General features: G+C 48.5%; 1 protein-coding gene across 4 annotated transcripts in view; it reads left to right on the top strand.

Annotated features, from left to right (window-relative positions):
• The first annotated feature begins 457 nt into the window (after nt 1-457).
• Nucleotides 458-27,167, top strand: part of Acsbg2 (acyl-CoA synthetase bubblegum family member 2) — a 32,338-nt gene continuing 5,628 nt past the window's right edge. The window contains exons 1-10 of one of the 4 annotated variants that reach the window (XM_021150075.1): nt 458-711; nt 2,034-2,134; nt 6,361-6,590; nt 10,513-10,601; nt 12,572-12,692; nt 14,467-14,550; nt 19,008-19,157; nt 22,274-22,450; nt 25,701-25,882; nt 25,969-26,202. In XM_021150075.1, coding sequence (XP_021005734.1) covers nt 2,080-2,134; nt 6,361-6,590; nt 10,513-10,601; nt 12,572-12,692; nt 14,467-14,550; nt 19,008-19,157; nt 22,274-22,450; nt 25,701-25,882; nt 25,969-26,202 — 1,322 coding nt within the window. In that variant the 5' untranslated portion in view covers nt 458-711; nt 2,034-2,079. Of the gene's footprint in view, nt 712-741; nt 848-1,903; nt 2,135-6,360; nt 6,591-10,512; nt 10,602-12,571; nt 12,693-14,466; nt 14,551-19,007; nt 19,158-22,273; nt 22,451-25,700; nt 25,883-25,968; nt 26,203-27,167 lie in introns of those variants that run through there. The other 3 variants (XM_021150074.1, XM_021150077.1, XM_021150078.1) reach the window with 3 other exon arrangements.

The raw sequence follows: 27,167 nt of genomic DNA, 5'->3' as shown, positions 1-27,167 counted from the left end.
TTGACAGGCATGTGCCATGCCATTCATATGATGCTTGGAATCCCAGACCTTGCACATGCTATTTGAGCACTACCCACTGGGCTACAGTGCCAGACCCTTGATGGTAGTTTTTTGGTTTTGAGACTCCCCATAGGTTCTTGAATGGCCCTGTCTGGTTTCATTTCTATTTCTATCGAATGTAATGCACAGTGCTCAACACTGGAGCTGTAAAAACTGTTCAAGCACATACAGATATCTGAATGAATGGATGAATGAATGAATGAATAGATGAGTAAGTACACTGGTGAGTGTCTGAAGGATGTATGAATGAATGACTGAATGAATGAATGAGGGAATGAATGAATTCGTGAATGATGGGTGAAGGAAGCTTACAATCCCCTTTCCCAGGAAGTACTTTTCTCCTGAGGCTGGGTGCAGGGGAGGACGGCCAGTGATGTCATAAGGGGTGTCCTGAGCAGAAGGTTCCAGAAGCCTGAATTATGGAGTTGTGTTGGGTGGGAACCCATCTACCACCATCACCCTGGCTAGACTGAGGGGTGACCAGAGCAAGAAGGGGACAACACACACTAACACACACACACACACACACACACACACACACACACACACGGGCTTCTGGGACCACCCACCACTGACCAACTCTGTGGAAGGAGAACTACCTTGCTGACCAGATGTCTCCATCTGTGACACCTGGCCACCTTGCGAAAGTTGGTAAGGTTCCTGTGAGGATCTCTGCGTGGGGCAAGTGACCGTGACAGAATGGAGCCCACATTTAGGGAAGGCCAGATTTTAGTTTTTCCCTATGAAGGCAAGACTGCCTTAGGCTCCCTCTACTCCTGCACTAAAGGTGAGGACTTAGGCTCTAGAACCTGTAGCTGAACCCGGTAAAAGCTGAACGTGGACAAGCCCACCTGCAGCACCAGCACCTGCCGTACTCAGTGTCAAACAACAGACAGAGACCCCGTGGCACTGCGGCAATGTGCATTGTTTTGGGTGTCTGTAGGGTCCCACCATGTCTGCCTCACGCAAGGGATGTCTGAAGTCCATTTTGTGTATCTGTGGCCAACTGGGGCTGCTCCCTGTGAGGCACTATCTCCCACAGAACCAGGAGTTTGCTGACTGGGTCAGATGGCTGTCCATGAGCTCCAGCAATCCCCCTGTCTCCGTCTCTCCAGAGCTGGGGATACAGATGCACACCAGCACACTTGGGAATTTTAAAAGTGCTGGTGATTCAAAGGCGGGTTCTTGTGCTGTGCATGCCCTTACTAATGGAGCCATCTTCCAAGCCCTTAAGTTTTGTTTTGTTTTGTTTTGTTTTGTTTTGTTTTGTTTTGTTTTGTGATAGGGTCTCACCGTGTTGCCCTGGCTTACCTGGAACTCTGTTTGTAGCTCCAGCTGACCTTAAACTCAGTGACCCAGCTGCCTCTTCCTCTCTAGTGCTGGACTAGAGGCACACACCAACCACCTCATCCAGCTTGTTTCCAACCTTCTTTGTGGAATATTAAAATGTTTTAATGTTACGTTTTGAGAGCTTCGACTCTGTGATCACAGCCCTCCAGAGATCTGTGGTGACAGCACGTACCCTGGGCGTAGCTACAGATTTTTAAAAATTACTTTATTATTGTTGTGTATTTTGTGCCTCTGTGGGTGGTCATAAGACAGCTTGGGGTGGTCAGTTCTCCCCTCCCGTGTGGATCCTAGCGATCGGCAGGATTGACAGTGAGTGCCTTCAATGGTGAGCTGACTGGCTGGACCAATAATCTTGAAAAGAGGAAGAGTGCAGAGGGATAGAAGGAGCAGAGGGGGAGAGGAGGGAGGGCAGATAACTCTGTTAGAACCTCACCAGTGAACACCCTCTAACTTAGAAATGCATTATTCTCTGATACATAAACCATCTTTCCAGTCATCAGGCATGACTAAGCAATCCCAAGGTCTAGGCAGACATCACCAGTGGATTGGAAGTTGGCCCCTCTGCTGTTCTTGCCAAAACGTCTCTGTTTCCTTCATTGGTTTATCATCTGTGGGCCCCGCAGCACTGTGACAAATACTTCTTGTGAATCTGCAAAGGCTGGACCACCAATGACTCAAGAGAAGAAGGCGGAAGACCTTGAGAGAGGCACAGACACCACCTCAGGTTAGTGACGGCCAGAGAGGGTTCCTCCCAATGGGCCACTCAGCCATCTCTGCTTGAACATGCCTGACCTCCAGGGCTGTCCCGTTCTTTCTGGTTATTGGGCATGATGTAGCGCGTGATCAGCAGTTTGGGGTCCAATCACTTAGGTCACAGGTGACAACTTGGGGTCAAGAGGTACAGCACAGGTCATTTGCTGTCTGGGAAGCACTTTTGCATATTACCTAGTTTCTGGTGTTGTGGTAAAACACCTTGACAAAAGTGACTTATGGGGAAGGGTTTTCCAACTCCCCATTCCATGTCACTATCCACTGTGGCAGGGAGTCAAAGCAGGAGCTTGGGGCAGCCAGTCACATCTATGAACAGAGAGCATGCACACACCCCAACACTCAGGCACACACACCGGCCCTCTACACGGCTCCTCACTGAGACTCTTTCAGGTCATTAATTCTAAATAGTGTCATTTGACAAAGCTAACCACACAAATACTGTTTTCAAAAGATTTTATGGGGCTAAAGAGGTGGCTCAGTGGGGATACACATACACTCATACACACAGATGCACACATACACACACTCATTCACACAGACATACATACACAGATACAGATATGTGCTCATGCTGTTGGTTGTGTGGCACTTTTCCTGGGAAAACCTGAACAAATACCTATCCACTCTTACTGTGTGACAAGAAAGACTTGTCCCGGTGAGATGCAGCACACATGTCCACTCCCCTGAGGTAGGGGAAACACAGCAGACCAAAGCGTGGACACCAACAACGTCCAACGTGGTGCCCTGAGCTTTACTGGGGTCACTGACAGGCATATGCGTGAGGGGTCATGTACTGGAGCAGAAATGACTCACAGACAGCTGCATCACCAAGGCCTGAGTGACAGCTCAGAAAGCTGGGAACCTGATGCTCACTGCACATCACTGCTGGGAGGTCAACAAGCTGGACAGCGCCCATTGCAGGCATCTTTGCATCTCTGAGAGTGTGTCTCAGCAGTCCTGACAGCTTATATGTACTTGGGGAGTGTCTTAATCAGGGTTTCTATTGCTGTGATAAACACCATAACCAAAAGCTACTTGGGGGGAGGAAACAGTTTATTTAATCTTACAGCTTACAGTCCATCATCCAGGAGAATCAGGGCAGGAACTCATGCAGAGGCCATGGAGGGCTCTGCTCCCTGACTCACTCCCCACAGCTTGTTCAACTGGCTTTCTACCATGCAGGACCCACCTGCCTAGAGATGGCACCACACCCAATTGGCTGAGCCCTCCCATGTCAATGTTCAGTCTATAAAGAGCATCACAGACATGCCAATCTGATGGGAGCATTTTCTCACCCTAGGTTTGTATCAACTTGACAAAAACCAACCAGCACCCAGAGAGAGGGGCTGGTGAATCTAGTCGCTTTTCAAGAACCTCCTGACGGTTCTGAATTGTTTACTTTCTAAGCTTATGAGTGTTCTCTGCGTGATGGAGTTATTTTCATCTCAGAGAAAAGTTCTATCCAACATACATGTACACACACACACACACCATTTGTAGCCCCCACCCCCACCCCCGTCTCAAGACTCTCAAGGTTAATGTCTGTGCTGCAGATGAGGTCTCCCTTCTGTCCCCTTCCCATCCTTGGTGAGTTGGTTACTTCCTGTGGTATGATAAGACACCATGACCAAATGCAATTTAAGGGACAGGCTTAATTTGGCTTTCAGTTCAGAGTCCACAATGTTGAGAGACATGACAAGCAAGCGGCAGCCACAGTGGCAGGAACTGGAAGCTTAAAGCTCAGGTCTGGGACCACAGGCAAGAAGCAGAGAGCAAAGCACAAATATTATGGGACTTTTTAATCCTAAAGCCTGCCCCCCACCCCCTGCTTTCTGCAGCAAGGTTGCATCTAACCACCCTGCAACGGCACCAGAACTAGGAACCAAGTATTCAAATATATGAGCCTGTGAGAGCAATTCTCATTCAGACCAGCCAGAAGTCAGGAAAGCCTGCTTTCTTATAGAACCCAGGGCTAGCAGCCCGGGGATGGCCACGCCCACGGTGGGCTGGGCCCTCCCACCAGCCCTCCCACATCAATCACTAATTAAGAAAATGGCCCACAGGCTTGCAGTTAGATCTTACGGAGGTTATTTTCTCCGTTGAGGCTGGCTCCTCTCTGAGGATTCTAGCTTTTGTCAAACACACAGGATAACCCCACTGTACAGCCTGGCCTCAGCATCTCTCTGAAGCCCCAGAAGCCGGATGCACCCTCTGGAGCTGGAAGCTTAGCCGGGTGGGGCTTTGCTCGGGGGGGGGGGGGGGGGGTGTCTTCCCCAGGTTTCCAGCGCAGACCTCTCTCTGCCGTGCTGATCGGTAATCTTATCAGTCAAAGCCAGTCCTCCAGCACCAACCTTCACTGTAAACTGCCACATAGAGTTCCCGAGTGCTCGTTCTCTTTTCACACTGTACATTCTGAAATTCTTTCTGCCCCTGCTGCTCTTTTTCACTGTAGTCCTGCATGAGAGCAGTCACTGTAACTACAAGACAGAGACAGCATCATGCTTAAAACCTCCTGCAACAATGAAATAGTCCATAACTGAGTTTTAAAAATTGATTATTGGGTTTTTTTTTTTTTTTAATGTGTGTGGGTGCTTAGCTTGCATGTGTGTCTGCATAGACCACATGTTTCAGTTTAGTCCGAGGTCCCTGCTAGAGGCAGGTTCATTTCCTAGCCCTCAAGGCTTGTGAGATGATCTGTTGTTAAAAAACCTCCCAGCCTCAGACGTCCTGTTCCAGTCAAAGAAAACACACCCAGGCTCATCTAGGAAAATATGAGCCTTCGAGCATGGAGATTCGAATGAGAGGTGTCCCTCACGGTCTGGGGCACTTGAACACCTGCTCTGCGGCTGCTGCTGCTGCTGTGCTGCAGGGAGTCTGTCCCGGGGGTGGACTTTGAGATCGGAACCCAATTGCTGGAACAATAAGAAAAGAAGTCTTAGCACGTGGAATGCAGCTTTGCTTTAAAAGCCCACTCATGTGAGAACTAACAAAACAGAACCACTCCCTGAGCCCTCTCCCCAATACCACAGTCAACGAACTTCTCCAGGCAGTTTAGAGCAAGCCGTTCTCAGTCAGTGGGTTGCAACCCCTTTGTGGGTTGCCATGACTCTTTCACAGGGATCACATATCAGATATCCCACATGTCACAGACAATTCGTAACAGTAGTAGAATTAAAGCTGTGAATTAGCAACAGAAATAAATTTATGGTTGGGGGTGCCCATGGTGTGAGCAACTCTATTAAAGGGTCGCAGTATTAGGAAGGTTGAGAACCACCTAGGTTTAGAAGGTATTTACCACAGTGCACTGATGTCCCGTGTTGCTGTTGTCTGATAATCGTTTTTCTCAGTTTCTGTTTGTTGTTTCGATCTCCCTTTATGAGATGATGTCTCATTTAGCCCAGGCTAGTCTTGAACTCATGATGTAACTAAGGATGACCTCAAACTCCATTTTGTGTATGTGTGTGTGTGTGTGCGCGCGTGTGTGCCCACATGCATGTGGAGGCCAAGAAGCAATGTTGGCAGTCTTCCTGAATCACTCCTATTTATTTGAGATAGTGCATGCAGGCCTTCCCACTCCTGGATTTTTTTAACCCGTGTGCGCAGGATCTGAACTCGGGTTCTCACGCCTGCACAGCAAGGACTGACGGACTGAACCTGCTCCTTGCCCCAGTCCCAAAACTTTGGGATTCCTGAGCACTGAGCTGACAAACAGCTGCTACCATGCCTGCCTCCTCTTTAAAAAAAAAAAAATTACATGTATTTCTTTGTTTTTAAGGGTGGGACATGTAGAGGTCAGAGGGCAACTTTCAAGAACTGGTTCCCCTTCCCCTGTGTGCTTTCCGAGGCCTGAGCTCAGCTCAGCAGCCTGTGGTGAGTCCTTCTGCCCTCTGAGCACTCCAGCCCCTACCTGCATTTGAATGGAAATCTCCAGGTGGGGCTGGAGATGCCATGCAGTGGTAAGGAACTCTTGCTATGCCTTCTTCTGGTCTCAGTGGGCACTGCAAGTGCACAGTGCACAGACACACTCAGGCAATAAAGCAATAAATATCAAAACATTTTGAAAATACCCAGGAAGGCTGAGGCTGTGGCTAAGCTATAGAGCATTGGCCCAGGGTATACAGGGTTCCCCCACCCACCCCGTTCCATTACAGAAGCAATACTTACCCATGACTCTTACAGCTGTTCCCAGGCTGTGGAGCACCCACTGTGATGGAGAAGTGCTCCTGAGGCTGTCCAAACATGGTCCAGGCCATGAGACCCCGATGACCATCCCTGAGCTGTTCCAGGAATCTGCTGAGCGATTCAGCGCTTATCCGGCCCTAGCCTCAAAGAACGGCAAAAAGTGGGACACGATGACATTCAGTCAGTACTATGAACTGTGTCGAAAGGCAGCCAAGTCTCTGATCAAGGTGAGCAGCTCCCCTCCCACTCAGTCATTCAGAAGCCATGTTCTGCAGAGCTTGGTATGGGAGACCTGGCGTCCCAGCATACAGGGAGCTGAGGCAGGATGGGCCTGAGTTCCAAGCTAGCTTGAGTCACTGTCTCAGAAAGTGAACAAAAAAGAAAGGAAGTTGGGCTGGGCCCCGGTGGTCAGAGTGGTGGTCTACAAGCACAAGATCCCGGGTTCCACTCCTAGCACTAGGTGTGACAGTACACGTCTGCCATTCTTTCTCAGGAGGTAGGAGGTAGGAGGGCCAGGAGTTCAAGGCCAGCCTTGGCAACACAGTGAGCCAGGGTCCAGCCTGAGCTACAGAAGACACTGTTTTAGTTACTATTCTATGGTTGTGAGGCAACATCATGACCAAGGCAACTTATAAGAGAAAATTATATATATAATTTTTATATAAATAAATTTTATAGATAATTATTAAAATTTTTTATATAAAAGAAATTCTTAATTGAGGCTGGCTTACAGTTTAACAGATTTAGTCCATTATCATGATGGAGAGGAACATGGTGGGATGCATGGTCCACATTGTTATGAAATAAAACGTGGCATTGGGGAGGGGGTACCTGGCAGGCCCATGCCAAGGTCTGTCTGAGAAATCACACCATGATACAGACCTGATTTAAGGGAAGTTTACTGGGGGTGGGTGGGGTGGGTGTGGGGACAAAGGCAAGCAGGACCTGGAAAAGGGCTCAATACAGAGAAAGTAGGGACAGAGAGGTGCAGAGAGAGAAAGAGGCTGGCCAGGAACACATGAGGACAGAGAGGAAGAGAGAATGAGAAGGGAGAGAGGAGGAGGAGGAGGACGACGAGGTGGAGGAGAAGAGCAGGTAGTAATGGCTGCTGCTGCTGACATCAGCTGTTGCTAGTGAAAGACCCCCGTTTTGGGGAGACCCTCGCTCAAGTCCCGGGATGATCCGACGCCCCAATAATTCAAGAGAAACCATTCTTGATGCAATATCGCATGACGTTTATTCGGGAATCAGCATGCTGAGGCCGAGCTCATATCCTGCACAGGGGCAGAGGAGATCGACCCCCAGCAGTTGCAGTCGAGGGTTTTTAAAGAATAAACCGTAAAGTGAGGGGAGAATAAGACCACAAAGAATGGGGAAGCTGAGTAAACATCGTAAGAATGGGGATGGTGAATTACAGCTCATCTCTCATGGAATGGTTGCAGGCTATCTTTGGCAAACATTCTTGGTCCCTTAAAGAATGGGGAAGGCACCTGGATGGGTCACTCAGTGGTCATTTTTCCTTAGGCTTAAGGTGAAAGAACAAAGAACTCCATGCCGGGGCTTCATTTCTAGGGGTCTAAGAAACACATTGTATATTAGGTAGCTGTTGGGAGGAGCCTAGCAGAATTGTCTATAAGGCAGTACACCGTCTATTTCAGTCTCAACACTTTCAAAGTCCAAAGTCTCTTTTCTAAGACTCAAAGCAGTCTCTTAACCATAAAATCAAAACTCGGATCACATACGTTCAGCACACAATGACACAAAACATACATGACCATTCCAAAAGGGAGAAAAGGGAGTGTAGTGAGGAAATGCTGAACCAAAAAAGGCCAAAACCCAGAAAGGAAAACTCCTTACTCTGATGAGAAAGGGCTCGGGTGGCTCTCTGGAGGTCCACTCCGCCTTGTGAAGCTCTCTCTCCCTTGGGCTGGCTCCGTGCCCCCTGTGCAGTGTTCCTCAGCAGGTAGCCCACTGCGCCCGCACCTCCATCATCTCAGCTCTCCAATACAAGCCAGGCAACTTCCACACACTGCAGTAATCTCTCCTGGCTGAGCCACAGACAGAGATTCCACAACCGTGTGACTCGCGTCCACGGTGGATGCTGCCGAGTCCTGCTGCCTCCTGGATGGAGACTGTCCAGTGCCAAGACCTACATTCACCGGGAGCTTTGACTTATTCCTGTTTTCCTTTGTTGTGTAAACCCTCCTTGAATTCCTAAGGCGTTTTCCCGTCAGAGGTTCCAAGACTCAGCAGGAGGCTTTCCTTTCAGCTTCTCATGTCCAGGAGCACGGAACTTGTGCTCAGCATGACATTTCCTGGTGCTCCTCTTGTATTTCTCTCTGCTGTGCTTGCGCTTTTAAATAATAATTTGTATAAGACTGAACACCAGCAACCACCGTGACAGCCACTATCAGGATATTTATTTATTTATTATTATTATTTTTTTGTGTGTGGTTTTTCGAGACAGGGTTTCTCTGTGTAGCTCTGGCTGTCCTGGAACTCACTTTGTAGACCANGCTGGCCTCGAACTCAGAAATCCGCCTGCCTCTGCCTCCCGAGTGCTGGGATTAAAGGCGTGGGCCACCACCGCCCGGCTCAAATGTAATTTTTAAAAGGTTTGGGGCTGGAGTGGCAGCTCAGCAGCTAAGAGCTCTTCCTACCCTTTGCGCGTGCGCTGTGTGAGTTGGCTTCTTAGTCACGAGGCTTAGGGACCCACAGCCACCGACTACTCCAGCTCCCAGGGACCTAACACCTTCTTTTGGCTTCTGTGGGCAGCTATATGTGCATGACCACATGCAGACTGCACACATCTAAATAACTACGACTCAGGAGGTGAAGAAAGGAGGGTCCTGGGCTCTTTGGCTAGCAGCCTGGCCTTCGTGGTTAGCTTCAGGGAAGAAATATGAGGAGATGCAAAGGGAGTAAGCTGGGGTAATGCGGACCTGCAAACACAAAAACCCAATGAGTGCCCAGAACTCAAACCCTGAGGGTTCCCACAGTCCTGGGTCAGTGGGTGAACAAAGGCTCTTCTCGAAAGCCCACTGGCCTGGCTGTGACGGCGAGTGCCTGGTTCAGAGGGAGACCTGTTTTAACACAGAGACATGGCAAGCAACAGAGATACTGCCGGGCGCCCTGCACACCCACACACCCAGATGGATGGCATGTGAGCTGTGACTGTCTCTGTGTACACACCCATGTGTAGGCACATACAACATCCATACACAAGTCAGACTTAAAATCAGCAGACCACCCGGAACTTCCTCCTGTCACCTTATGCTCAGAGGGCTCAAGATCAAGGTCTTTTTTTTTTTTTTAAAGATTTATTTATTTTATTTATATGAGTACACTGTAGCTGTCTTCAGACACACCAGAAGAAGGCATCAGATCTCATTACAGGTGGTTGTAAGCCACCATGTGGGTGCTGGGAATTGAACTCAGGACCTCTGGAAGAGCAGTCAGTGCTCTTACCTGCTGAGCCATCTCTCCAGCCCAAGATCAAGTTCTTAAAGGGAAACTCATCCATCTGTATCCACCCCAGCACTGTCCACACAACAGGAGACAGGCAGCTCCAAGTGCCCAGGGCTGCTGCCTAAGTGAAGTGTGATGTCTATGTACCAGGATATTATGTTATGCAGCCTTGAAAACAGAGAACTCTGACACAAAGTTCACTAAGTGAAAGGACTTTGGGGACAGGATTCTCACTGCTGGGAAACTCACACAGAGGATGCACACTGCAGCATCTCATTCTGGAGGGGTTCCTAGAGCTATCGGGCCCACTGTGTGGGGGAGGGATGGAGTATTAATGTTGAATGGGCTCAGAGATTCGTATGCGGAGGATGGGAGGTTCTGGAGGTGGAGGTGGGAATGGCTGTGCAGCCAAGAGGATGTGCCTCCTATCCACGGAAGAAATAATAATGGCTAAGCAGTGAATCCCACACCCCATGGACTTCACACGTGGAAGCAAAGTAGGTGGGAAATGAAGACCAGAAGGAGGTAAGCAAAGCTCACTATACCACCCAACCTCAGGCTCGGTAGTGGCTCTCCACTTTGTGCAGCTGCTTCTCCATTTTTCTCAACTCCTAACGGTCAGATCTTGAGTGGGCACGCCCGAGAACTGATGCATCTTTCTTGTGGTTCTGTTCCTTCCAGCTCGGCCTGCAGCGCTTCCACTGTGTCGGCATCCTGGGCTTTAACTCGGTCGAGTGGGTCGTTGCTGCTCTGGGCACTATCTTGGCTGGGTATGTTCTACCCTTTGGTTGAACTGTGTTGACAGACCACTGCCGCCAGCTGCTCACTACAAAGCCTGATTCAGAAGCCAAGGCCGAGAGTTAATACCCTTCCCATCCTTGGCCTCATCTCTTAAAAATAATGTCTTAAAATTTGTAGATTTGTGCACATGTGGGGGTATAAACCTGATGTATACATGCATGTGAGTCCACAGAGGACAGAAAGAGGTAGGGCGATCAGATCCCCTGGGGCTGGAGTTACAGGTCATTGTTAGGAATATGGGTGCTGGGAACTGAACTGGGGTTCCCTGAAAGAGTGTCCAGTGCTCTAACCACTGAGCCTCCCCCAGCCTGGGCCTAGTTCTCAGAGCTGGAGACCTCCAATGGAGGTGGTGTTGGGGAGCTAAGGGTTTGAGACTCTGTGCAAGAGTGATTCTTTTTTTTTTTTTTTTTTTTTTTTTTTTTTTTTTTTTTTTTTTTTTTTTTTTTTTTTTTTTTTTTTTTTTTTTTTTTTTTTTTGGTTTTTCGAGACAGGGTTTCTCTGTGTAGCCCTGGCTGTCCTGGCACTCACTTTGTAGACCAGGCTGGCCTCGAACTCAGAAATCCGCCTGCCTCTGCCTCCCGAGTGCTGGGATTAAAGGCGTGCGCCACCACGCCCGGCTGCAAGAGTGATTCTTGTTAAACCTTTGTGGATTTGTGCACATGTGAGGGTATATACATGATGTATACATGCATGTGAGTCCACAGAGGACAGAAAGGGGTAGGGTGATCAGATCCCCAGAGACTGATCAAGGTCTTAAAGGGAAACTCATTCATCTATATCCACCCCAGCACTGTCCACACAACAGGAGACAGGCAGCTCCAAGTGCCAGTGCTGCTGCATAAGTGAAGTGTGATGTTGCTGGATGGTGGGTTAAAGGCCTAGGGGGCCAGTGCAAAGACCTAGATACAACACTAGCTGTTGTGGCTTAAATTCAACATAAATCCAACGTAACTCAAACACCAGGTCAATCCCAATGACAAGAACTTATTGTAATCAAGCCACAACTGATCGATCAGGCTGCAGAACAGACGTGAGAGCTGAACTAGGACTCTGAAGGGATGTTGTACAGCATATAAAGATGAAACAATTAAGCATGGGGGAGCAAGGGGGCTGTAGCATTGTCCAATCATATTTTGACATAAAGGGTGGGGAATGGGAGTTTCCATCAATCAGAATAGGAGTAGATTCCTGGGCCTGGGCACATGAGCTCTGTCTGACCCTGCCGGCAAGATGAGAAGCTGTTATGGAGACGCCTGGACCCTGACAACTTAAGCTGCTCAGTTATTGGGGATTCTCCAACTTTCCTAGGGCTTGGGACCTTTAATTTAGTTTCTACCTATGATTAAACAGAGTCTGAAAAAGTGGTAGTAATTAGAATAAGTTTCTTTTGCCTGTTCTCAACACTAGCACTGGCTGGGGAAATGGTGGCCCAGCAGACAAAGGCACTTATGAAAATCCCGATGACCTCAGTTCCATGCCCTGGGTCCACAGGGTGGCAGGAGGGACGACCCACTGGCTCCTCCTCTGATCTCCATGTGCTCACTGTGGCATGAGCCACCACATCCACACATGTAACTTAAAAAAAGAATTCTGTGGTGTGGCCAGTGGTGGCGCACACCTTTAATCCCAGCACTTGGGAGGCAGAGGCAGGTGGATTTCTGAGTTCAAGGCCAGCCTGGTCTGCAAAGTGAGTTCCAGGACAGCCAGGGCTACACAGAGAAACCCTGTCTCGAAAAACCAAGGAAAGAAGGAAAGAAGGAAAGAAGGAAAGAAAGAAGGAAGGAGGGAGGGAGAGAGAGAGAGAGAGAGAAGAAAGGAAGGAAGAGAGAGAGAGAGAAAGAAAGAAAGAAAGAAAGAAAGAAAGAAAGAAAGAAAGAAAGAAGAAAAAGAAAGAAAGAAAAAAAGAAAGAAAGAAAGTGAGCAAGTCTTGTGTCCCCAGGGGCCTCTGTGTTGGTATTTATGCCACCAACTCGGCTGATGCCTGCCAGTACGTCATCCAGCAGGCCAACGTGAGTATCTTGATAGTGGAGAATGACCAACAGCTGCAGAAAATCCTGTCGGTGAGTGCCTGGCTGCTAGCTGAGGGGTTTCCACAAAAGCCCTCCAGAAAAACCTGCTTTTGAGGGGGAAGCAGGGTAAGTCGGGGGCATGGGGGGGGCATTGGACCTCCAGGCCTGTCAGCTGGCCTCACTTCCCAACCGTACAAAACCTGCATTCACTGGAGGGCAACACATTGCGGCACCAGTAATCCCAGCACTGGGAAGGCAGGTGGGTGTCCAGGACCCACTGGCCAGCCAGCCCTCCTGCCTCACTGCAAGCAGCAGGCCAGTGGAGGCCCAGTGCTCTAACCCAGCATGGAGGGTGGCTGAGGAGGTATAGAGGAGGCTGACCTTGGCTCTGTAAGCCTTCACATAAATGCACACATACACATGTCTTTGGTCTCTGCACTTGGCAGACTGGACCAGGAGGATTCGCTGCAAGTTTGAGGCAAGCCTGGGCTACAGAGAAAATTCCTGAGTAGCCTTAGCTACACCATGACGTCTCAAAAAAAAAAAAAAAAAAAAAAGGAAAGAAGAGAGACTGCTTCTGCTATGAAGTTGCTGTGCCCTGAGCATGCGCCTCCTCTTGGCCCTCTTCGGCCATGTTGTCTCTCTGTTGTGTACTTACACAACACACCCACTTGCTTGACAGTGAAATTTTCCCCATTTGTTTGTTTGTTTGTGTGTGTGTGTGTGTGTGCAGTGGAACCTGGCTCCTCTTCCTGTTCTTGTAGCATTTATTTTTATTTTCCTGTTTTATGGATGTTCTGGAGACATCCTCTATCTCTCTTACATGAGCACAGACACCTAGCAGTCCCCTAGGTAGGGCAGGATGATCTGGAGAGAGGGTCCTTGGGAAGAGAACCCAGCTGGCCAGACATTGTTTAGCTTACTCTTGGTCATCGGGGCCTGGGAGGATGGCAGGCACAGGACCCATGGCCAGACAGATCTGAACAGGCAAAATAAATAAGAGGACCTCCTTGTCAGACTTGGATCAAACAGTACCTAAAGGCATCACTAGGGACACGTCTGTGCATCCATGGTCTAGGTGTGGATCATGTGTCCCCAGTGATTTTCTTCTGACGACTGAAGGCTATGGCCATATGCGGCAGCTCCCTTTGATTCGAGGTTGCCAACCGTAAGCTGCCTTGGTTTTGAAACTGGGTTTTCTGGAGCCCAGGCTGGTCTCCAGCTCACTGTGTAAACTTCAAGTCCTGATCCTCCTGCCCTGATTTCCTGAGTCCTGAGAACGTGAACCACCATACCCAGTCGATGTGGTGCTGGATATGGGCCCCAGGCCTTTGTGCATGCTAGCTTACGTTCTACCCACTGAGCACAGCCCTAACCTTTATTTTTACAAATTACGTTCTTTTGTTAAAATTTTAATTTTTGTATGTATGTACTGTGTGTATGTGCACAGGGTAGGGGAAAGCTTGGTAGGTTTGGCACTTCTTTTTTTTTTTTTGGTTTTTCGAGACAGGGTTTCTCTGTGTAGCCCTGGCTGTCCTGGAACTCACTCTGTAGACCAGGCTGGCCTCGAACTCAGAAATCCGCCTGCCTCTGCCTCCCGAGTGCTGGGATTAAAGGCGTGCGCCACCAACGCCCAGCGGTTTGGCACTTCTTGCCCACTGTGTGGCTCTCCCAGGGACTGAACTCTACCCATCAGACTTGCAGGCAAGGTGCCTTTATGAGAAGGCACGACTTGAGTGCTGGGATCTGAACTCGGTACCTTCAGGCAGTGGTGTGCTGTGGAACCTGTGCCCTAGTACCCTGAGCCCACAGGGAACTCTTTCAGATTCCACCAGACAAGATGGAGACCGTGAAAGCCATTGTGCAGTACAAGCTGCCCTTGATGGAAAGCATCACAAACCTGTACTCGGTGAGTGTGGGGAGGGTGTGCCTGTGGGAGGGGCCTGTGGGAGGGCCTGTGGGAGGGGCCTGTGAGAGGGGCGGGATCTGTGGGGGCAGGTCATGTAGGTGGGAAGGGTTCTGTGGGAGCGCCAGGGCATGTAGGTAGGGTCTGTAGGGGAGAAGCAGGGGTATTGAGTCAGCCTGTGGTAATAGGTGGGGCCACACAGAGAAATGTGTAGTGAATGGGTAGGGACTCCAGGAAAAATTGTGCAAAGGGGCCACTCTAGGGAAGGAAATGGGCAGGGCCATAGGAACAGTGTTGCAGTGATTAGCGGACAGGTGCTTCCTGGTACTTGGTGTGATCCCTCAGCCCCAAACCAGTAGATGAAGGCAGAAAGTCATTATTTTGTGTGTGTCAGAGAAATCCCAAATTGAAAACTAAGTGGATTAATACATGTTCTTTAAGGGGAAAACTGCATGTATGTATTTGCATGTTTTGTCTTTTTGAGACAGGCCCATGTTCTTTATCATATTTATTTATAACTTAGTATATAATTTTTCTCTTTATTTTTACTAATCTTATCGCAGTAATGTATGTTAGGAATATATATATATATGTATACATATATATATGTATACATATATATATATAGTGTCAGGGCCTGTGGGAAGGTCAGACAAGTTGCCTCTCTTCTACCATGTGGGTCCTAGGGAGCAAACTCAGGTCACCTGTCAGGCTTGAGCTGTCTGCTCAGTGCTACAACCTAATAGGTGTTGTTGTTGTTGTTTGTTTGTTTGTTTTTGTTTGGTTTGGTTTTTCAAGACAGGGTTTCTCTGTATAGCCCTAGGCTATCCTGAAACTCACTCTGTAGACCAGTCTGGTCTCGAACTCAGAAATCCACCTGCCTCTGCCTCCCAAGTGCTGGGATTAAAGGCATGTGCCACCATTGCTTGGCTCAACCTAATAGTTTTTAATCAAGACAATTAACAGTTATCTTTAAAAGCAAAAAGCAAAACAAACAAACACCACCACCAACAACAAACCAAACCCAATTGCCATACCTCTAATCCCACCCAGCACTTGGCAGCTAGAGTCAGGAGGATTACTGTGAGATCAAGTTGATATACATTGAGACAAGTCAGGCATGATGGCACTCAGGAGACAGAGGCAGCCTGGCCGATCTGGTCTACATAGAGAGAGAGAGACTCTGTCTCAAACAAACAAATATAAAATGAAAATATTAAACTTTTCAGAGATAACACTTAAGACCTAATTTCCGCACAATTTCTGAATGTACAACTCATTATTTTAATATTATACTTATGTCTAAGTCATTAATAGGTTTATCTGTCATAGTGATGCAGATTTAGGCCAGATCAGAGCAGATGAAAAGCAGAAAAATGTAGGGTTTGTTTAAAGATTTCTTTACTTATTATTATACATAAGTACACTATAACTGTCTTCGGACACACCAGAAGAGGGCATCAGATCTCATTACAGGTGGTTATGAGCCACCATGTGGCTGCTGGGAATTGAACTCAGGACCTTCAGAAAAGCAGTCAGTGCTTTTACCCGCTAAGCCATTTTACCAGCCAATAAATGCAGGTTTAATTGGCGCAAGTCTTGGGTGGGTTCACCAGCCCCATAGGCTGGGGCTGAGGCAGTCATGCACGTGGGTTAAGACAGGGAGGTTTTATAGTTCCCAGGTGAGGGCTGATGGGGTGTCAGCCAGGAGCTGGAGGAAGTGAAAATATCTTTAGTATAAATTTAGCAGTGAAATAATTTGGTAGCTGTATTTCTTTAACCTCATGCTATTCTCCTATAACCACACATAAAAACATTGATTTATTTAAAACTGCACCTCAATAGCTGAGCAGTTAGATGATCTATCTTTACTTTCTGTGCTCATCTGGCTACCTCCATCCCCATCCCAGGATACTGGCATGTTAGTGTTGATCTGACTCTTTGGGCTTCAGGTGTGTTTCAGCGATCTCTCTCCGTACCTCTTCCTTGTGGCTCCAAACCTCCATCCTCCTTGCTGATCTGAGTCTCCCTCTCTCTTTCCTCTGGCTGGCAGATCTCCCGCCCTAGTCTCCTATTCTGCCCAGCCATTGGGTGTTCAGCATGTATTAGCAAGGCTGAGAATAAATGGTAAGAATTGTTCACACAATGTTGAGAAGGGAGATTCTTAACATAAGCATTACAATGCCGTTTCAATCTGTCCGGATTGAAACGAGAGGATGTGAGGGCAGAGAAAATCAGCATTTGAATAACACAAGGGTAAACTTTACACAGTGTGAAGAAATGTTTCGCTTACAAGCTGGGGTTGTGCCTGAGTATGGTCAGACGCTGGGCTCCTCCTGGGCCGGCACTTGAGTGGCCTGCCGTATTAGAACAGCTAGTTACATCGGCTGCTGGAAATGCGGAACTGAGCTTTTGGCTCAGAGCTTTTCAGTGAAAGATGGGTTGGGGGAAAGAGGGCAGATAGGGTTTCCCAGCTTGTGCAGGGGCAAGCAGCAGGCTCCAACCAAACAGTCATAATGTATTATAATTTTATTTTTGGCTATTTTTAGCTACGTGTATTAAGATTTGTAAATGTTTCCTCTAGCTGCTGGGTCTTTCAGGCACCAGATCACAAGCACGGGTCATTTGAGGTCTTGAGTCACTACAGCAACAGTATCCTAAGTCTTGGATCACTTTAAAATTCATCTTTGAAGCCAGGCTGGGGGCACAGGCCTGCCATCCTAACTACTGGGAAGGTTGAGACAGCCTGTTTAAGGCCAGCATGAGCAACGACTAAGACCCTCTAGTAAAATAAAGAGGCCTGGGGGTGTGGCTCAGAATAGCACTGCTGCCTAGAAACCCCCAGTGAGGGGCTGGGGTGTGGCTGTCTGGTGTCTCCTTGCCTAGTGTGTGATTCTTGGTTCAACCTTAAGGATGTGTTTCAAGGGGAAAGAAAAAACAAAAACCTCCTTAGAGGTATCCTGACCACGTTCTTCAGTCTTGAGACTGTTGAGTTTGGGGCAGAGGACTCTTGGAAGTGATAGTTCTAGAGCAGTGGTTCTGGCCTCCAGTCACTAGGTGGCAGCAGCATCCTCCCCATAGTAACGGCAAGTCAATGCATAGGTTATGCCACGATCCCTGTGGATGAGAGTGTCTCTCAGTGGGGACACCGACTGGGAATGATTCTGTTACATGCCATGGCATCCACCTACTCTGCAGTGGATTGGAGACCCTATAAAATTTCAGTGGAGATAGATATGGATACGTACCCCAGGCTAGTCTTGTAGCCCAGGCTAGTTTAAAACTTGATAGCGTCCTGCCTCGGCCTCCTGTGTACTGGGATTTAGTCTTGCCAGTCTTAGGATTCAGTGTAGCGATGGAACCCTTTTGTTAGGCCCAGTGCCCCAGTCCTCTCAGCTGCCCCCTTTCAACCTAAATGATACCATTGCTTTCACACAACAAAAGCCCAACCCCCAACCCAAATGTCTTGAGCCAGGAAGGTCATTTGTCAGTCTCTTTTAACTACAGCTCAGAATGTGGGCTTCACACAGGGCTGCAACCAGGAGTTCCCACCCTCTGGGTGTTTTGTCACCAATCTCCTGGCTCTTCAGACCCCTCCTATCCCCACCAATGATCCTGTGGCCACATCTGTAGTGACAAGTCTAGGCAATAGGAAATCTTCATTTGCTGCTAACGTCTTCATCTTCACTGCGACTGAAGTCATATGCCCCAAATCCTGGCTAATCACTGGCACCTTGACTGATAAAAAATACTCGACTTCATCCAATCAGGGATGACTTCTGGGGCAGGGGTGGAGTCAGAGCCATCTACTTGGCAACTCAGAAGTTGGGGAAGCCATGAGACTTGAACTCAGGAAAGGAATGAGAGCTCTTTTCCAGGGTCAGTGCCTCCTGGAGGGGCCAGCCTTCAAGAGGACTTGGCAGGTAAAGTGGCTTGCTGCCAAGCCTGGTGACCTGGAGCTTGGTCCGGGGAACTCACACAATCAGTGGAAGGAGAGAACTGACTTCTATACATGCATCCCCAAATAAGTAATTAAATTTAAGTCTAAAAATCTTCTGTTTAAGCTATTTGAGGGACAGGCTTTTGTTATTTACAGCTGGTGTTGTCTTTAAGGATTGCAGATATACTAGAGGGCTGGGTCAGGAGAGAGCAGCTGCTTGCCCAAGACCACAGCACAGTCAGTCAGTCACTGTTTGGGACTACCCAAAGAAAGGGCTAGCTTTCTGCATTATAGAAGAGGCCTGTCTGAGCTCACAGGCCCATCAGTGCACAGGCAGTGGTCAGAAGCTAGCCAGGGTGGAACGGGGCGTTTCTGAGAGCTCTCCCGGCCCTTGGTCCTTCTGCCAACCTCTGCTGGCAACCTGCCTTGGGGTGAGCCCACTGGAGTTGGGGTGAGTCAGGCTAGAGTCTGAGCACGAGCCAGCCGGGTCCCCACCCTCCACCCACCTTCCCATCCATAGTGGCATGACTTCATGGAGCTAGGGAACGCCATCCCAAATATCCAGCTGGATCGGGTCATCCTGAGCCAGAAGGCCAACCAGTGTGCTGTCATCCTCTACACCTCTGGGACCACAGGGACCCCCAAAGGCGTGCTGCTGAGCCATGACAACGTAAGCGGGGGCCCTCTGGAGCAGCTCTTACCTGGGCTCCCTCTGAGCCCCAAAACAGGCAACGGGAGGCATGTGTAAGGTCTATATGGGTCGAGAACCAGGCAGTTGGTGGAGCTGGGAGCTTGGGTGTAGACCTGGGTCCAGAGCAAAACTGGGCAAGGACAAGAAAACTGGCAGCACCATGCCTCAGTTTCCCTGTCTGTGAAATGGGAATTGGTTTCATGGTTTCTATCTGGTGTGTTTGTGTGAATGTGTTTGTTTCTCTCTCTCTCTGTCTCTCTCTCTCTCTCTCTCTCTCTCTGTGTGTGTGTGTGTGTGTGTGTGTGTGTGTATAGGCCAGAGACAACCTTGGCTGTGGTCCCTCAGGGGTATCTAGCTAGGATTCTTTGAGATAGGGTCTCTCAATGGCCTGGCCCTCAGTAATTCAGGCAGGCAGGCTGACTGACTGCCCACCTGGACCACCTCTCCAATGCCGGGCTACTAAGGCATGCCACCACACGAGCTCTGAGAACTGGCTTTCAGGGACTGTGCAGAGTAAGCATTTTACCCAAGACATTTCACCAGCCTGGTTGGTTCATTTTGTTTTGATTCAGTTGTTGGTTTTGAAACAGGCTGTCACATAGCCCACACTGGCCTCAAACTTGTGGTGTAGCCCGGGATGACCTTGAACGCCTGATCCCTCTGCCTCAGCCTCCTGAGTGCTGGGATGATAGCTTGCTTGTGAGAATGCTTGTGTGCAGACGTCTGGAGGCCCACACTTGCCACTGCTGTCTTTCTTGACTGTTCCCCATCATATACGGAGTCAGTCCTCCCACTTGAACTCAGAATCACAGGTTCAGCTTGTTCTGGGGGTGGTCCTTTGGCTCCCCCTACCGAGTGTCTGAGACTGCCAGTGACTGCACATGCACTATGTTGAAGAGTTTTATGTTAACGTGACACAAGCTAGAGTCATCTGAGACGAGAGAGCCCCCATTCTCAAAACGCTTCATAAAATCAGCTGCAGGCAAGCCTGTGGGGGCATTGTCTTAATTAGTGATGGGTGGGGGAGAGTCCAGCCCACTGTGGCTGATGCCATCCCTGGGTTCTATAAGAAGCAGGCTGAGCAAGCCAGTCAGCAGCACACTCCGTGGCCTCTGCATCGGCTCCTGCCTCCAGGTTCCTGCCCTGTTTGAGTTCCTGTCCTGGCTTCCTTTGGTCATGAGCAGTAATGGGGAAGTGTAAGCCAAACAAATGCTTTCTACCCATCTTGCTTTGGTCATGATATCTCATCACAACAGAAGAAACCCTAAGATGCCCACACAGCATATGAGGCTCTGGAGACCTGAGCTCCAGTCTTCACACGTGTGTGATAAGAGCTTCAGACCCTGTAGCCCCCTCTCAAAGCCTGCAGGTTGACATTCTAGATTAACCATCACAAAGAAGAATCCCTAGCCTTGTGGGCTGGGCCTATACCTTTGGAATTGTGTTGGTATTCACATGACAGATGTCTTCCTCAATCACTCTCTGTCTACCTTCTGTTTGGGGACAGGATCACTCACTGAACCTGATGCTCACCTGTGTGGTCAGCCACCAAGCCCCAGGGGGCCTCCTATATCCACAAGTGTGATAACGGTAGTGTGTCACCGATGCCAAAAGGTTGAGCAAGTGCTGGGAGATGGCTTTATGGCAAACACAAGGACCTGAGTTCAATCCCAACACCCACATAAAAACCTCAGGCATGGTGATGTATGGTTTCTAATCCCAGCCCTGGGGAAGCAGACCTGAAGACCCTGGGGCTCACTGGCCAGCAGCCTAGTCAAATCGGTGAGCCCCAGATCCAGTGAGAGTCCCTGTATCAAAGACAACGTCAGAGGGGACTAGAGAGATGGCACATTGGTTAGGTGTGCTTGCTTCTCAGTCACGAGGACTGGAGTTTAGATCCCATCACCCTTATATCAAACTGAGCACCACACGTAGACCTGTGACACCCTAGCTTCAAGTGGAGCAGAGACAAAAGGTTCCTGAGGCTTGCTGGTTTTCTTTGTAGCCTGACTGCAATATGAGCTGGGTTCGAGAAAAGACCCTGCCCCCAAAAGGGCAAGCTAGCCTCCAGGTGTGTACACACTCAGAGTGAAGGATGTCTCTGAGGAAAATGTGTGTGTGTGTGTGTGTGTGTGTGAGTGTGTGTGTGAGTGTGTGTGTGTGTGAGTGTGTGTGTGTGAGTGTGTGTGTATGTGAGTATGTGTGTGTGTGAGTGTGTGTATGTGAGTGTGTGTGTGAGTGTGTGTGTGTGTGAGTGTGTGGGTGTATGTGTGTGTATGTGAGTGTGTGTGTGTGAGTGTGTGTGTATGTGAGTGTGTTGTGTGTATGTGAGTGTGTGTATGTGAGTGTGTGTGTGTGAGTGTGTGTGTATGTGAGTGTGTGTGTGTGTATGTGAGTATGTGAGTGTGTGTGTATGTGATTGTGTGTGTGTATGTAAGTGTGTGTGTATGTGAGTGTGTTGTGTGTATGTGAGTGTGTGTGTGTATATGAGTGTGTGTGTGTATGTGTGTGTGAGAGAGACAGACAGGCAGACAGCAGGTATCTGTGGGTGCCCTCAGAGGCTGGAAGAAGTGATCACCTTGAGCTGGAGTTAATGATGTCTCTGAGCTGTGCTGTAGGTGCTGGGGACTGGATGGGTCCTCTGCAGTAGCAGCCAGTGTTTTTAGCCTCAGTAAGTAAAATTTCAAAACAATAAGATAACAGTTGGGTGGGTGGGGGTACACCCTCATAGAAGCAGGAGGGAGGGGAGATGGGATGGGGGTTCTGGGGGGAAATCTGGAAAGGGGATAACACTTGAAATGTAAATAAATAAAATATCCAATACAAAAAAAGATAACAGTTGAAGAAGACAACTAACTGTTCTCTATCTCAGGCCTCCTCATATGCACACACGTATACACACACGTGTACACACATATGTACACACACAAGTGTGCCTGCTCTCTTACAGAACTCAGGACCACCAGCATGCATACGCACAAGTGCACACATTCTTACATGCACACATAAGTATACACATGTGCATGCATGTATACACGTGTGCACAGTGGTCCTCAGGCAAGGCACAGAAGCTCTAAGTTATCCTTGTTTTCTAGATCACATGGACGGCAGGGGCAATGGCGCAAGAGATGGAGATAAACCGCATCTCAGGGAAGCAGAATACAATAGTCAGCTACCTGCCCCTCAGCCACATAGCAGCCCAGCTCACAGACATCTGGATCCCCATCAAGATCGGGGCACTCACTTTCTTTGCTCAACCAGATGCACTCAGGGTAAGGCTGGGTGAGGTTCTCACCAGGCATCCAGTGGCCTTTGGGGGAGGGGGTAGACATCGTCTGTCCAGTGGACAGGCCCAAACTCTAAGAATTTTTCTTCTCCATCTTCATTTTCTGATCCACTCCACGGCATGGAGAACAACTGAGTTCACTCTCTTAGCTTGCAGTGCAGTTGTGTAGACTATTCTGCACAAGCCCGGCAAGAGGCCCCAGTGGCACTGATAGTGTATGTGTGTTTTCAGTACTTCTTGCATTCACTTATTCATTAGGTGTATGTGCCATGGTGTGCATGTGATAGTCAGAGGACACATTAGGGTTCATGCTCTCTTCCACCCTAGGATCCTGGGGACAAACTCAGGTCATCAGGCTTAGTGAAAAGTGCCTTTACCTAGAAAGCCACCTTGTGTGTGCTTGTTGACATGCGTGCATGATCTCATGGCTTGTTCAGCCTGCTCTCAGGGCCACCAGCCTAAGGATGGCACCATCTACAACAGGATGGGTGCTCCTATATCAGCCATCAATCAAGAGAGTGCACCCCAGACATACTGCAGGCCACTCTGGTGGAGGCATTTTCTAAATTGGGAGTCCTCTTCTCAAATGATTCTAGCTTGTGTCAAATTGACAGAAACACTAACCATAAATACACACAAACATAAGCATAGAAATGCACACATACCAATAAACACGGAAATGTACACACAATGTGTCTTAGGGTTTTCTACTGTGAACAAACTCCATGATCAATGAAACTTTCTTCTTAAAAGATTTATTTATTCTATGTATGTGAGTACATTGTAGACATACAGTCTCAGAAACAGAGAGACAAACAATAGACACAAGATACAGACCAGACACAGAATGTCACACATAGACACAGAATGCCACATGCAGACATACAGTGTCACACAGACACAGAACGCCACACACAACCACAGACACACGCAGACACACAGCCACATGCAGACACAGACAGACTCAGACACAGATACAGACACTCAGACTCAGTCACATAGCCACACGTAGACACAGACACAGAGCCACACACAGACACACACAGACACATGCAGACACAGACACAGAGCCACACTCTCATGACAGCACTATTCACAAGATGAAATGCATTTGGAAGTAAATTGGACAGCAGTTCCCAACAACTAACTTGACTCAGAAGGTGAAGGCACCCGTCGTCATTGATCTTGATAATAAGTATGATCCCAGAGCCCACAGGGTGAAGAGAGAACTGATTCCTGCCATTGTCCTCTGACCTCCACACAAGTGCCATAAAGAAAAGTCACATGAGCTAATCCAGACACCCATGGCTCTGGTGTTAAAAAGTCACAGCTGAGCTGGGCGTAGTGGTGCACGCCTTTAATCCCAGCACTTGGGAGGCACAGGCAGGCGGATTTCTGAGTTCGAGGCCAGCCTGGTCTACAAAGTGAGTTCCAGGTCAGCCAGGGCTACACAGAGAAACCCTGTCTTGAAAAAACAAAAAATAAACCAAAACAAAAAAAAAGTCATAGGTGCTACAGTGTTGTCACTGGGACCCATGCTGGCGGGAGACATTCCCTTCCAGGACATGTAACTTCTAATACATGTAATTATTACAGTCGATGCTGCAGAGATAGTTCAGCTGCCAAGACTGCTGGCTGCACAAACCTTAGGACCTGAGCTCTAACCCTGAACACTCGTGTACAAAGCTGCACGTGGTCTGTCAGACAGAGCAGGAGATCTCTAGGGGATTGCTTGGTAGTCAAGCCCAAGGTTCAGTGAGAGGTTTCCTCTCGAGGGAATAAGGCAGAGTGGCCTCAGGACTCGGGTCCTCCTCTGCTGCATGTGTGGGCATGTTAGTTCCCTGGTTTTTTCTTTGTAAGATGAGACAGGATGCAGGGTAAGCATTCAGTGTGGAGTTGTGCACCTATGAATGTATCACATGTTTTCCCTGACCCAAGGGTCTCCAAAGGTTCCCATTTGGGGACATCTTTATCAATGTGAGATAGTCTCACTAGATTCTCTGCTTTGCCAGTGCTTCCCAATGCAAGTTATGGATCCATTTTAAAAAGTGCCTACCTCACTCGTGTCTCCCGGGTGTGAAGTGGTACATATGTCACCAACCTCACTCGTGTCTCCTGGGTGTGAAGTGGCACATATGTCACCAACCTCACTCGTGTCTCCTGGGTGTGAAGTGGCACATATGTCACCAACCTCACTCGTGTCTCCTGGGTGTGAAGTGGCATGTAATCACCCTCACTGACATTTTCTTCGTTATTAATGATAATACGGACTTCTCATGGGTTAATTGACCCCTTAGCTTTAATTTCTTTTCATTCTTTTGTTCAGTGTTTTTCTTTTTTTTTTTTTTATTCTTTTTTCATACAATACATCCTGACTGCAGCCTCCCTCTGTCTCTTGTTATGCCGAGTTTAGTTGATATCATTGAGAGGACTGCTCTTTTCCAGAGAGAATTGGAGGAGCACTTAGATTTCATTTCTGTTCAAATCTTTTGCATTTAAATTTTTCTTTGTATATCTAATCATGTTGATTTTTAAGGGTTCTTTACATATTGAGGCAATGAATTGTTAGCAGATACCATGATTTGCAAATGTCTTCTTCCAGGTCTTTGGCTGTCTTTTTGGGGTTTGTGTTTTTGGTTTTCCCTTTATGGTCTTTTGAAGCATGGGGAAACCTTTGGCTTTGATGAGGTTGATTTCCCACTATGCTCCACTCTGGCTAAGCTTTTCTCCTGTTTTCTTTTAGCCACCCTTTACTTCCAGTTTTTCACTTATAGTTAATTTTCATGTTGAGTGAGAAGTAGAATTGTAGGCCGAGCATGACTTTGCTTTTGCACATTAACATCCTTCCCCAGCTGCAGTGAACTACTTAGAAGACATGTGCTAAAAGTTAGATGATCATAAATGCAAAATGTGTGTGGATCCCCTGTTATGTGTATCAGTTTTTTATGTTTCTTACACATACACACAAATGCACACAGGCAGACATGCATGCACACACATACGTACACATGTGCATACATACACACATGCACACTTGCACACAGGTGCACACATGCAAACATGCATATATGGGGGTGGGGTGGATGAATCTGAGTCTGACTGGCTGCTTTGAAACCAGGCAGTCGTTCCCCAGGCCTCGTGTAGAGGATGCTCTAGAGGGAAGGAAGAGGGACACGTGAGGGATGCACATGGCTCATAAAAAGCACTGCAGTGTTCACCTGCTCCATCCCACACAGGGCACCTTGGTGTACACGCTTCAGGAAGTGAAGCCTACATTTTTCATGGGGGTGCCACGCATCTGGGAAAAGATGCAGGACACCATCAAGGAAAACGTGGCCAGGTCCTCCCGCCTGAGAAAGAAGGCATTTGCATGGGCGAAGATGCTTGGCTTGAAGGTCAACACCAAGCGGATGCTGGGGTAGGCAGTGTCCTGAAGTGGGTGTGGGGGAGCATGGAGGAGGCTGTGCTGTCTGAAGCTGGGTCTCCTTTTGACACCATTCCCAGGAAGCGAGACATCCCCATGAATTACCGCATGGCAAAGGCCCTTGTGTTCGCGAAGGTCAGGACCTCCCTGGGCTTAGACAACTGCCATGCCTTCTTCAGCAGTGCTTCGCCCCTCTCTCAGGATGTCTCCGAGTTCTTTCTCAGCCTGGACATCCCCATTGGTGAGATCTACGGGATGAGTGAGTGCTCCGGACCCCACACAGTCTCCAACAAGAGTGTCTACAGAGTTCTGAGGTACCAGGCTCCTGCAGCCCTCAGCGGGTGACCAATGGCTGGGATACATCCTGAGCCTGGGCATCATGAGGGCTCCGTTCTCCATCCTCCTAGCCCAGGCCTGCTGGCTTGTCACACGAACTTCAGGGGAAGGGCACTTGTGTGACTTTTCCTGGAAACACTTGAACAAATGTCTGTTTACCCCAAATAGGCACCAAAAGTACCAAGGAAATGCTCCCTTCCATGTGTGGCTTAACATGCTTATTGGGGTGACTGTGGGTCAGGGGTCACAGGTCAGGGGGTCACTGACAGGAATGGGCATGACTCAAAGGCAGAAAGAACATCACCTGCAAATCCACTCCAGCCTGAACTACACCTCACAAAAGTCATGTACAACGTTCCTGCACATGAAAAAGAGGTTCATAGAGTCTTCCCCAGAACTATAACTGCTCATGGAACCTGGAGCGTGGCTCTTGGGGCCTTGTACATTTCAGGGATTTTTTCAAGACTTGTGAGTTTCCATTACTTCCTGAGTTTTAAGAAGCCACCTTCTTCTGGGCGGTGGTGGCACACACCTTTAATCCCAGCACTTGGGAGGCAGAGGCAGATGTGTTTCTGAGTTCGAGGCCAGTCTGGTCTACAGAGTGAGTTCCAGGACAGCCAGGGCTACACAGAGAAACCCTGTCAAAAAAAAAAAAAAAAAAAAAAGAAGCCACCTTCCAGAAGGCTATGTTCCAGAAAGAGGAACACAGGAAGAGGAAGAGATTGCTCTTTGACACTCAGTGTCCTTCCCAGTGTCACTTAAGTGTTGTATGAACTCGAAACCCCAGGATCCTCCATCTCAGGCATCTCTGTAGCTCCTTTCTGGCATCTTCTACACTGCTCAGCTCGCCAGACTGCCGGGCTGGGCTGCAGCAATTCAAATACACACACATATACTGCAGAGGACTCTGCTGGGAGGCTGGCCTTTCCCAGAATCCTTTGCC

This window comes from Mus caroli, chromosome 17 (assembly GCF_900094665.2).
Source record: "Mus caroli chromosome 17, CAROLI_EIJ_v1.1, whole genome shotgun sequence".
In the NCBI taxonomy this organism is placed as follows: Eukaryota; Metazoa; Chordata; class Mammalia; order Rodentia; family Muridae; genus Mus; species Mus caroli.
The sequence above is the reverse complement of the archived record's forward strand: the minus strand, read 5'-3'. Positions and strand labels throughout refer to the sequence as shown.